At 37.8% G+C, this 13,416-nt stretch overlaps 1 protein-coding gene across 18 annotated transcripts in view; it reads right to left on the bottom strand.

Moving 5' to 3' along the window:
- The window catches only part of Ncor1 (nuclear receptor corepressor 1), a 162,619-nt gene that overhangs the window by 111,387 nt on the left and 37,816 nt on the right, over positions 1–13,416 (bottom strand). For all 18 annotated transcript variants that reach the window (XM_038324739.1, XM_038324754.1, XM_038324736.1 and 15 more), the window contains exons 4-5: positions 9,912–10,104; positions 4,725–4,907 (exon numbers count right to left, since the gene is read on the bottom strand). In XM_038324739.1, the coding sequence (XP_038180667.1) occupies positions 4,725–4,907; positions 9,912–10,104 (376 nt within the window). The remainder of the gene's footprint in view (positions 1–4,724; positions 4,908–9,911; positions 10,105–13,416) is intronic.

The raw sequence follows: 13,416 nt of genomic DNA, 5'->3' as shown, positions 1-13,416 counted from the left end.
GTCAACTCTCTTCTTCACCACACATTCCAAAGACTAAACTCAGGTTGTCAGTAATGGAGGAAAACTCCCTTACCCAGCGAGCCATCTTGTTAGTTCAAACTTTTTAATGAACTATGCATGAAATAAAAATGTAATTTTGATCCCTACTTTGAGAATGATGCAAATATATGTCCACAAAATTAAACAATAATGTGAGAAGCAGCTAAAGATAGATAGTACAGTAAGCCGGGCGGTGGTGGCGCACGCCTTTAATCCCAGCACTCGGGAGGCAGAGGCAGGCGAATCTCTGAGTTCGAGGCCAGCCTGGTCTACAAGAGCTAGTTCCAGGACAGGCTCTAGAAACTACAGGGAAACCCTGTCTTGAAAAACCAAAAAAAAAAAAAAAAAAAAAAATAGACATACTCACATATACTCAAAACAAAGTCTTTTCATCATAAAACAGGATTATGTTATGATAGTTTTTACATAAGTAACCCCAAAAATTCTACCAAGGAACTTCAACAACTCAAACACTTTCAGTAATGTAACAGGATACTCAAAAAAATCAGTAGCCCTCATTTACACTGAAACTGAAGAAGACACCAGAAAATGAAAAGGTCTCCCATACTCTTGGGTAGGTAGAATCAACACAGTAACACTGGCAATCTTACAAAAAACAATCTACAGATTCAATGCAATGCCCATCAAAATCCCAGCAACACTGTTCACAGACCTTGAAAGAATGGTACTCAACTTCATAAGGAAAAGCAAAAAACCCAGGATAGACAAAACAATTTTGTACAATAAAGAAATTTCTTTTCTTTTTTTTCCTTTGATTTTTTGAGACAAGGTTTCTCTGTAGCTTGGGAGCCTGGCCTTGAGCTAGCTCTTGTAGACCAGGCTGGTAAACAACTTTATTTTATGTGCATTGGTCTGAAGGTGTCAGATTCCCTGGAACTGGAATTACAAACAGGCGTGAGCTGCCATGTGGGTGCTGGGAATTGAACTTCCTCTGGAAGAGCTGTCAGTGCTCTTAACCACTGAGCCATCTCTCCAGCTAAAGAAATTTCTAGAGGCATCACAATTCCTGACTTCAAACTCTACTGCAGAGCTACAGTACTGAAAACAGCCTGGTATTGGCATAAAAACAGACCGGAGGACCAATGGAAACAAACCAAAGACCCAGATATCAATCCACTTACCTACAAACACCTGATTTTTGACAAAAAAGCAAAAAAATAGAAAATAGAAAAACGAAAGCATATTCAACAAATGGTGCTGCTATAACTGGATATCAACAAGAAGAAGAATGAAAACAGATCCATATCTATTGCTATGCACAAAACTCAAGTTCAAATGGAATCAAAGACCTCAACATAATACCAACTACACTGAACCTCATAAAAGAGAAAGTAGGAAGTACACTTGAACACACTAAAACAGGAGACCACTTCCCAAATATAACCCCAGTAGCACAGACACTGAGAGCAACAATTAATAAATGGGACCTCTAAAACTGAGAGCAAAGCAAACGACACAGGCAGCAAGACAAAACGGCAGCCTACAGAATGGGAAAAGATCTTCACCAACCCCATATCAGCTAAAGAGCTAATCTCCAAAATATACAAAGAACTCAAGAGGTCATCAAAAGAACAAATAATCCAAACAACAACAAAAAAAAAAATCAAAAACAGGGTACAGACCTAAACAGAGAACTCTGAGCAGATGAATCTAAAATGACTGACAGACACTTAAGACAAATGGTCACCATCCTTAGCCATCAGAGAAATGCAAATCAAAAGAACTCTGAGATTCCATCTTACACCTGTAAGAATGGCCAAGATCAAAAACAATAATGACAACTTATGCATGAGAGGTTGCTGGGTAAAGGGAACACTCATTGATGGTATGAGTGCAAACTGGTACAGTCGTTTTGGATATCACTATAGACATTTCTCAGAAAATTAGAAAACAACCTTCCTCAAGACCCAGCAATACCACTTTTGGGCAAATACCCAAAGGATGCTCAATCATACCACTAGGACATGTGCTAAACTATATTTATAGCAGCATTATTTGTAATAGCCAGAACCTGGAAACAACCTAAATGCCCCTCAACGGAAGAATAGATAAGGAAAATGTGGTACATTTACATAATGGAGTACTATGCAGCAGAAAAATATAATGACATCTTGAAATCTGCAGGCAAATGAATGGAGCTAGAACACATCATATTGAGTGAGGTAACCCAGACACAGAAAGACAATATGTATTCACTCATAAACGGTTTTTAGTCATAAAGCAAAGAAAAACCAGCCTACAGTTCACAAACCCAGAGAACCTAGACAACAAAGAGGACCTTAAGAGAGACATACATGGATCTAATCTACATGGGAAGTAGAAAACTACAAGATCTTCTGAGTAACTAGGGAGCATGGGGATCATAGGAGGATAGACGGGTAGGGGAGAGGAAGGGAGGGTAGCAGAGAAAAATATAAAGCTCATTAAAAACAAAACTAGGATCATGTTCATCATAAAATAGGATCAATATGTTAAAACAAAATTTATACAAGAAAAGGCACTAAATTTTGTGACTTTCTATTTGACAACGATTCTTAGCTAAGACAACAAATTTTTAAAAAGGAAATAAATTAGTCAGTTAGTGGTGGCGCACACCTTTAATCCCAGCACTCAGGAGAAAGAGGCAGGCAGATCTCTGAGTTCGAGGCCAGCCTGGTCTACAGAGTGAGTTCCAGAACAACCAAGGCTACACAGAGAAACTCTGCCTTGAATAACCAAAAAAAACAAAAAAACAAAAAAAAAAACAAAAACAAACAAAAAAAAAACACAACAGCACTCAATAAACATAAGGAGGAGAATCAAGAGTCCAACACCAGGCGGTGTTACATAGAGAGAATCCCTCTATACTACCTGTGTCAAACAGGGAGAGGGGAGTAGGAGAGAAAACTAATGCGGGCAAAGAAATAGAACAAGAAAAGCCCTCATAGTTACAAGCAGTTTCACAGTCCCTACATGCTTAAACATGGTTTTACCATATGACCCAACAATTCTATTCCTACGTAAATATCCAAGAAGACTGGAAAAATAAATCAACATTACAAAAAAAAGGTATGTAGCCGGGCGGTGGTGGCGCGCGCCTTTAATCCCAGCACTCGGGAGGCAGAGGCAGGCGGATCTCTGAGTTCGAGGCCAGCCTGGTCTACAAGAGCTAGCTCCAGGACAGGCTCTAGAAACTACAGGGAAACCCTGTCTCAAAAAAAAAAAAAAAAAAAAAAAAAAAGGTATGTGAATGTGACAGCATAATTTAAATAAGAAAAAAAGTAGCCATGGAAGAAAACTGGTTAATTTCAGTTTGTGCTTTTTATTTACATTTGTTTTTTATAATAAAGCTTTAAATTAAAAAAAAAAAAGTAGATATGGAACTAGAGAGTTTGATTCCCAACACCCACATGAGGAAGACCATAACTGCCTGTAACTCCTGCCCTTCAGAAATCTGACTTTTTTGGCCTCTAAAGGCACCCGTACGCATATACATAATTAAGAAACCTTGAAAAAAGATAGAAACAACCCAAATGTCTACCAACTAATGAATAGATGAGTAAAATGTAGTATGATTGGTTCTACAATGAAATCAATTTAGTAACAATTTTAAAATGTTGATGCAAATACATCATAGGCAATTCTTTTTTGTTTGTTTTTTGTTTTTTTTTGTTTTTTTTTTTTTTTTTTTTTTTTTTTTTTTCCTAGAAAAGGTTTCTCTGTAGCTTTGGAGCCTATCCTGGAACTAGCTCTTGTAGATCAGGCTGGCCTCGAACTCAGAGATCCACCTGCCTCTGCTTCCTGAGTGCTAGAATTAAAGGCAATTCTTGAGACTATGTCATACGCTTCTATTTAATTAAACAGGTAATTCATACAGACAGAAATAGACAAGTAGGTTCCAGAAGATAGAATTGTTAGAATCAGACACCAAGTACTAAAGAATAATGGGTTTCCTTTAGAAATTACAAAATGTTCTAGATTCAATAATGGTGATAATCTGCAAAATTTTATGAATATTACAAATACTTAATGGCACACCTTGGAAGAATAAATACTGTGGTATGAATTACATCCCAGTTTAACCCAGTTTTAAAAGGTGCTTCACTGATCCAGTTTCGATAGAATGAGTCTATAGTCCCAGCTACTCAGGAAACGAAGCAGGGGGATCATTTGAACCTATTAAGTTTAGTGTCAACCTAAGCAAATTTATTATCAACCTAGGCAACATAATCAATGAGAACTTATCTCAAAAAAAAAAGTTCAACTCCCTCCTCAAATGACTACTGAAAAGAAAGAAATGCCTGCACATAACACAGAAAGCAAAACATGAAAATAAATTCAGCCTCATTCCTAATCAAGACAATGCAAATTAATTAAAACCATAGTTAAAACTATTTCACATCCAGGTCGAAAAAGAAAAACTATCATGTAAAGACAAGGATATGCACAAACTGGTAGGCATATGTGCTGCCACTGGGCTATAAAATAAATTACCATTTTAGCAACCTTAATATCTAATGCACAGAGATACCATACTGTATAGTACAGCAGGAGAAATAAAGGAATGAAACTAAAGAAACAAGCAGCAATGAAGAATAAGAATACAAGGCATATGAAAAGGCATGGTTGCTTTTCTTAGCAGCTTCTAGAACACAGCTATGTTAAGAAAGGAGTGTACCACTTACTTGCTTCTTTTTCAATTTAAGGATCTGCTGCTCTACTTTTGCAATCTCTCGATCTACCCGATCCATACTCTGTATTAACTCTTCCTTTGAAAGCTTTGAAGGTGAGGCGTTTTGATCATCTCCACAGGGTTGCCCAGCCAGTGGAGAGGATGGAGCTTCATGTTTGCCTCCAAATGTTGGATCCTTTAGAAGAAAAATCAGAAACAACTATTTCTCACGAACAGCCAATGTTAGCATCAAGACTGAACAGAAAATGTAAACTTTAAAGCACAGCAGAATCTGCCTGTGACTCTCAGCATATAAACAGCGTTTATTGGTTACAATGGTAAATGAAGACAGTGAACATGTCAACTACCGTACCTGGGTGACATAAACAGACACCATACCTACCCTTCAACAGCAGTGTGCTGTTTCTCTAATTGTAATCCATTCTCATATTCACACACATTTGCAAATATATACATAACAAAACACAGATGTTTATACTACTTCTACAGCTTGGATATATCATTCATTATTCTTTTTTTTTTTTTAAGATTGCCTGTGTGTTGTGTAGCCCGGCAGTGGTGATGCACGCCTTTAATCCCAGCACTTAGGAGGCAGCAGCAGGAGGATCTCTGTGTGTTCAAGGCTAGCCTGGTCTACGAGTTCCAGGATGGCCTCCAAAGCTACACAGAGAAAATCTGTCTCAAAAAATACCAAAAAAGACTGTATTTGTATGTTCATTGACCTTACCATTATTAAGCCAAGTGTTCCTATCAAAGAAAATTGGGGGGGGGGGGGGTCAATAGGTATAACTCAGTGACAGAGTATGTGTTCAGCATGGTGAGGTCCTGAGTTCAATCTCTAGTACCGAATGTTTTCAGTATTTCCAAGGACCAAAACTAAGGTATGGAAGTCATACAACATACAGCACATGTGTCATCTCCTCAGCATACAACATTTTCCCACACATTTATCAAGAAAAAATCCTTATCCCATTGTACCTACAAATCAGCAGTGATCCATTAACAGAGCATGGAAATCCCTCTACCAAAAGTCTACCACGTCATCCCAACACAGATGACACAAACAATTTCCAGTCTTCTAAGATAAGCATACAAGCAGCTTGTATACTAGACACATAATTTTGGGAGAGGGTACTAGCTTTCTCTAAGTTACAGAAAGTTCAGAGCAAGAATAGCTAGAAACATTACAGAACCCAAAACATACCAAATGACTGATCACATTTAAAAGGTAAGAAAAAGTTCTGAACCGTGAGTGCCATAGGAGACAAATCCCTGTCCCAAAACATCTTGGTATACAATTTTCAGCTAAAACATATGTAATACTAAAAATCTTCATAACACATCATATAAACACATCATAAAAGGCATTCTAGGTAAAATAAAATCTTAGCTATACCCTAAACCTGTAGAAATCTATAAATAAAGCACAACAAAAACAGTAATAATTCTGCTAGACTCAATAATGCAGCTAAATTCCAGTATGTTTGCCTTTAGTATATAAACCCCAGCTGCCTCACTTCATGCTTCCTCTATTAAAATGTAAATTCTTGAGCTTCCTCTATTAAAATGTAAATTACATTGCCTTCAAAAGAGAATTACATTTTTTACAAATAAAAAAAATCAGATTTTGGCTGTGCCTACTACCATCAACCTTCAAAAGCTAAAAGGACAAGAGAATGTATCTTTATGGCATCGCTGCAGGAACTCAAATCTCCATCAACATTGCACAAGATAGAGCAATCAGTGAGCTAATATTTGCAAAAAATGAAGAATTCATAATTTTCAAATTTTCTTGTTATAAAGGCTTTATAATAAGAATTTATTGCTGAGAACTCTGAAATATTATTGTGCAACAAAAAAATGTGTACTTTTTTTTCAACACAGGGTTTCTTTACGTAGTAGCCTTGGCTCTCCAGGAACTAGCTCTGTACACCAAGCTGGTCTCAAACTCAGAGATCTGCCTGCCTCTGCCTCCCAAGTGCTGGGATTAAAGGCGTGGGCCACAACTGCCCAGAGAGAAAACTCATTCACTTTCCCACCACATGCATATAAGATAGTTTGTCACAGAGATATGTATTCTGAGCAGTGAGTTATGAAAATGCTATTAAAAACTTGTTCTGAAATTTGTATTATTCATATTCTAAAAACTTACAAATCACTAATTTTGAAATGATTCCCTTTCTGGATAAACAGTAAAAAATATTTAACAAAAGAAAAATTTCTTGAATGCCTCCTTTTATGACAGGATCCAATACACAGTGCTGGGTTTACAGCCTTGTACTGGACCAGTGATGGCTACTTAGAATTAGATTTCCTTTTTTGGAGAAAGGGGGCATGCGCATGTGTCTATATTTTTAATTATATACTTAGAGTTCATTTTTATAAACACAAAGAAAGAACAAATATAAAGGAAGGAGAGGAACAGAGTAGATGGACCATGAAGCACAGAAAGGCGTTGGGGAACCTGTGTTCTCATTCCATCTCAAGAGACATAACCTACAGTCACTCAAGCTTTTACTAGTGTGTTTTCTCAACTATAAAATGGAAATAACTCATATACAACGAGCATGCCACATTTTAATGAATGAATTTCTACACCTATAAATTATATATGAGATAATTTACTCTGTGTCAGAAGATGCTATATTTTTGTGCAGCAAGGTCTTTCTTTTAAAGCCCAAAACTGTAACACTGATATTTCACGTGGTATGGTATATCTCACAACTCCCAGAGACTTACCTAATTACTAACTTACCACAAAGAGCTTGTGCCCACTCAATATATTATCTCAACAATTTAAATGACAAAAGCTCATGATACCTATCGACCCTACCTGTAGGTTCACTGGTTTTTTTCTGTTATACTTGCTTTCTCTTTATGCACACAGTTTTTGTTTCCTTTCTGGCTGAACTACCTGAAAATAAATTATGTATAAAAACTGCTTATCTTTTAAATTAATTTTGGAAGTATAAAAAAGTATGAATGGGTTATGACCCATGGAATTGTATAATTAAATGGAAGATCATGAAAAAAGTGTTATAACAAAAGGAGTCTGAGCCAGGCGGTGGTGGCACACGCCTTTATTCTCAGCACTCAAGGGGCAGAGGCAGGCGGATCTCTGTAAATTCAAGGACAGCCTATTCTACAAAGCTAGTTCCAGGACAGCTAGGACTGTTATACAGAGAAACCATGTCTTGAGGAGGGGGAGAGATGTCTGAATGCACAATAACCAAAAATTAATCCAAAATGTATAATGAATTTGAGGTTTCTGACAGTACTTGTTATATTGATTCTCACAGTTTTACTCCAGCTGGGTTCTAAACATACATGTACACTTTACACTGTGGATGACATCCTACAAAACACGTTGCCTGAAACAACTGGGCTTAGATTCAGGACTACTATATGCTGAGGCTGATAAATGGCTCAATGAAAAAAGCACTTGCTATGCAAATGTAAGGGCAGGCTGGGTGGTGGTGGCACACACCTTAATCCCAGCACTCAGGAGACAGAGGCAGGGGGAATCTCTGAATTTTAGACCAGTCTGGTCTATGGAATGAGTTCCAGCACAGCCAGGGCTACACAGAGAGACCCTGTCTAGGGAGGGTAGAAGGACAGGAATTTAGATACCCAGAACACATGTACAAAGCCAAGCATGTGTGGTAGCCTACCTATAACCACAATGTTCAGAAACCAGGACAGAATTTCCCAGGGAAAACTGGCTAGGTTCACTAACTCCCACCTCGGTAAATAAAATAAATTGGGGAGCTATCAAAAAAGGTACCCAACATCAGCCTCTGGTTCTACAACACATGCACACTCATACACAAGCCCTCATACATGCAAATATGTATACATGCATGTACACACACCGTGCATATAAACTAAAAAGAAAAGCTACTGTGTAAACTGAAATGTTTTCACTATATAAATTGTCTAATCATATAGAAACAAAATAGTTTAATTGTAGAAATAAAAACTAAGTATTTTCATATCATTACTTAACACGTGTCAAATTAATGTATGTTTAGACTGTGTTACAATGTTTGGTTTTAGACATTAGTTGAGCTGCTGGCTTGAGTTTCAGAAAAAATTAGCTGAGGTCAGGATGACTCCTGCCTCCTACCCTAGCACTGGGGAGGTATGAGTGGGAGGATTAGGAGTCCAAAACCAGTCTTGTCAAGAAAGAAAATCTGGGGCCAGCCTGGATTATGAGATCTTTTCTCAGAAAGCAAAGGGGCGGGGGGTGTCACTAATTAAATTTTGAGTTGGGATTAATTTAAAATTTCCAACAATTTTTGAAATGGCCCTAACCATATTTCTGTCATTTGTACAAACAAGCATTTGAAGTATTGACAATTATGAAACCAAAATACCCATAAACGCTGAGAAACACTGGAGTATCAAATATTCAACAAAGATTTACTTCTTTGTGTAAAATTAAAACACGCAGCAGAGTGTGGTATCTTACATCTATAATCCTAGCACTTAGGGAGGCAGAGGCAAGAAAGATTACTAGAGATTTGAGACCAGTCTGAACTACACAGAAAAAAGTAGAAATTTTCAAGGCATGGTGGAGTGCTGAGAATTCAGAGGCAGGAGGGTTTCTGTGAGCCAGCTTGATCTACACAATGAGTTCCAGACCATCTGGGCTATATGTGGAAACCCTATCTTAAAGGGTGGGGGAGATTTTCCCCCCAAACAAAACTCAGACAGTAGGGGTGCTGGCTGCAAAGTCTGATGACTTGAGTTCAATCCCTGGGACTCACAGGGTGGAAGAAGAGAACCGACTCCTGAAAGTTCTCCTCTGACCTTCATCTACAGGCATGCCATACTGCACAAGCCCTCCCTACCACCACACAAATAAGAGAAATAGGACAAAACTGACAGTCTTCAGTACCTTTGATCACATTTTGTGGTACAGCGAGCCACACAAAATGCATGAGAAATAGTCAAAAGAGACTTCTTTATTGAACTCCTCAAACCAAAAAGTCAAAGGTACTAACTTTTGCAATCTGGAGCTGTGGTTTATAGTTTTACTTAACAATGCTTTGCTCTCATAGCACTAATCTTTACAGCCTGCTGTAATGTGGGCTTTTCTTTTAGCCACTGAGCCTGAAATATGGTTACATAAACATTATAGTCCCAAGCTCCACGGAGCAAGAAAACAAACATTTACCTTCTTAGCATCTGCAGACGACCTCAACCCTTCTGGCAGCGTGTGAACTAAAGGTAAAACCGCAGCACTAACACGCTGGAAATGGGCATCAGAAACTGGCTCCAAGCGTGGTCGCTTGGACTCCAAGGAATCATGATCCACTGGTGAGGGACCTGAGTGAAACTGTTCATATCCAGTTCTTCTTTCTTGAGGCCTAAAACAAAAAAGAAAAAGAAAAAGAAAAAGAAAAAACACCTGAAAATTGTTAAGTGACATTTAATTCCTTGCTAATACCACAACTTAAGACTTCAGAATGAATGAAAGGTTATGCTTACTTTCAGAGTGAATTGCCACTCCCTCTACCTACGCCCAACTAATATTCAGGCAAACCCAACTCATTGTCCATATACCAAATGCATCCTAGGATACCTATGCATGAAGCATTTGTAGATAATGAAGTCGTGTCATAATGTCAAATGGCTAGACACATCTGAACCTCACCTGAATATTAACACTTCTGACCAATGTCGCTTTGAGTTCATTAGACAAATCTAGAAATCAAAGTCTTAACCCAAGATTTTTATTTGTAAAACTATCTGAGTTTCTGAAAAAGATCCATAAAACATATTTTAAGCATGCAAGCAAAGAACCTGAGTTTAGATTACCAGACCCTATGTAAAGCTGGCCACTTGCCCACACTCATGTGTGCACATGAGTATACACAGATTTTTTTTTAAAGCTTTTATTTTAGCTAGGCAGCAGTGGTGGTACACACCTTTTAATCCCAGAACTACGGAGGCCGAGGCAGGCAGATCTCTAAATTCAAGGCTGGTCTAGTCTATAAAGTGAGCCCCAGGACAGCCAGGGCTACACAGTGAAACTATTCAGAAAAACAAAAATACAAACAAACAAAAAAAGATTTTTAAACCAGGCAGTGCTGATGCACACCTTTAATCCCAGCACTCAGGAGATAGAGGCAGGTGGATCTCTAGGAGTTCAAGGCCAGACTGGTTTACAGAGTGAGTTCCAGGAGAGGCTCCAAAACTACACAAAAAAATCCTGTCTTAAAAAACAAAACAAAAAAAATTATTTTATGTGGATGATCATTATGTATGTGATGCACATACATAAGTGCATCACATGATCCCTGGTGCCTGAATAATTCAGAAGAGAATGTCAATTTCCAGATCTGGAGTTACTAATGGTTGAGAGCCATTATGTGAACAAACTTGGGCCTTTTGCAAAAGCAACAAATGTACTCAACCACTGAGCCAGCTCAACACCCCCAAAGATTTTTTTTTTATTTAAATGTTTTAAAAGTTATTTAAATAAAAAAAATTTATTTAAATGTTTTAAAAATCAAAATAATGAAGACAAAAGAATAAGACAATGATCCAAAGCTAAAGTAACCAAGACAAGCACCCTCTGCTAAGCAGACAGAAGTAATTTATCAAAGATAAGCAGCTGGCCAAGCTCTTGGTACCAAGAGATTTGAGCTACTCTTAACTTTGGTCAAAAAAGCTTCTTATTGCACAGAGTAGTGTTTATATCTGTTCAAAGTGTTGACAAGAGGTAACTGTGAGTGTTCAGTTATAGATCTGACATATACATTACACACATACATCCTCCAAGATTCAGGAAACATCATAGCAGAGGAGGTAGAAAGTATGTAAGAGCTTGGGCTAGAGAGAAGGCTCAGTGGTTAAAACACCTCTTCCAGTGGACCCAGGTTCAATTCCAAGCACCCACATGGTAGCTCACAACTGTCTATAAATCTAGTCCTAAAGGATCCAAAACCCTCTTCTAGTCTACTGAGTACCAGGCAAACATGTGGTACACACACATACTTGCAACAAAAACACCAATATGATAAAAAATAATACTAATTACATTTCTTTTCAGAATGTCAGAGTCAGGAAGGAGGAAGGAGGAAGGAGGATGTAAGGAGGAGTGCTGTGAAATGCTAGCATCTCAACAGGACACAGCTGTCACACTCAGGAACTCAAAGCAGCCATGGTAACACACAAGAGATCCAGCCAGTTAAAAATCCCAGCACAGAAAGGGGAAAAGCTCCTGATGACCCAACACAGTTGAGGAGCTATTGGCAGTTAGTGGTTGCTAACAGGAGTTAGTCACTTTTCTTGAAGAAGGATGCTCATGCCCTCATAGATGCATTGGTCTACAGATGGGCAACACTTACAGGACTTAGTGGGTTACAAAAGAAAAAGGAAAAAAAGAGGAGGAGGAAGAAGAGGAGGTGAGAAAGATAAAATTGGGAGAGAAATGTGCTGAGGGGGCCTGAAGGGGGAGTGGATATGATCAAGATCCATTGCACACGTGTATGAAATTTTCAAAGAATTAAAAATTAAATTCAGCCTTTGTTGTGAGGCTAAAGGCCACAGCAATCAATACAACACATAGAATACAAGCTATTCCAAGGCCACAGGAAAATTTTCAATGTAATTTCAATTTTTTACCTTTCTATAAATAACTGACTTTCCATGGCAGTATGACAAGCTGTGTGTCAGCCACTTAACTGCCCATTGATCTAGGAACCCTCATTCAGTAGTCTACAGTCCTACAAAAGTGTAACTTGCCACTGTGGATACATTTAGTTGATAGAATGCTTACCTAGCACACAAAAAGTACTAGACCTACCACAGATGCCAGACAGAGAGGAACACACCTTAAATGTCGCCATTCAGGTAGAGAGAGAGAGAGAGAGAGAGAGAGAGAGAGAGAGAGAGAGAGAGAGAGAGAGAGAGAGAGACATTGAAATACATTTTACTTCTAACAACTCTTGCCTGTAAGATTTATCAAAACCAGAAGGCGAAGCACACCCAATAATGGAGAGAAGAACAGAAGATAGAACTGAAGATGATCATAATGATAAATTTTAAAAATAAAAAATATTCAAAAATAAACTAGAAGGCAAGGTAAATAATTATGAAAAACCCTAAGGTGATGTTTAAAGATTTACCTTAAAATTCTATTTTAGAAAAATAAAATCAGGGGCTGGAGAGATGGCTCAGAGGTTAAGAGCATTGTCTGCTCTTCCAAAGGTCCTGAGTTCAATTCCCAACAACCACATGGTGGCTCACAACCATCTATAATGGGGTCTGGTGCCCTCTTCTGGCCTGCAGGCATACACACAGACAGAATGTTGTATACATAATAAATAAATATTTTTAAAAAAAGAAAAATAAAATCACTGTGTGCACACTTTTCAAAGACAAGATTTTAAACATACCTTACTTGTAGGTATTTGTAAGCTGTGCTTTTTTTTATTCTATCAACGTTTAATATTTCCGTGTGTTAGAGATCCACCATTTAAATTTTAATTTAATATTTAACATTGCATAATGTGGATTTTTAAATTTTACATGGGCTTATAACTATCAGTCCTTTACCACAGCTTTCATTCTTTGTTTAGCTGGATTTCATCGCCTACAAATTCTATAATAAGTTTTGGATGCTCAGTGTTTTCATGTCTAAAAATACCTGCCTGTTGCTTTAAGGCTTAATT

The sequence above is a fragment of the Arvicola amphibius genome, chromosome 4 (genome assembly GCF_903992535.2).
Source record: "Arvicola amphibius chromosome 4, mArvAmp1.2, whole genome shotgun sequence".
In the NCBI taxonomy this organism is placed as follows: Eukaryota; Metazoa; Chordata; class Mammalia; order Rodentia; family Cricetidae; genus Arvicola; species Arvicola amphibius.
Note: the sequence above shows the minus strand (reverse complement) of the source record. Positions and strands in the feature narration are given on the sequence as shown.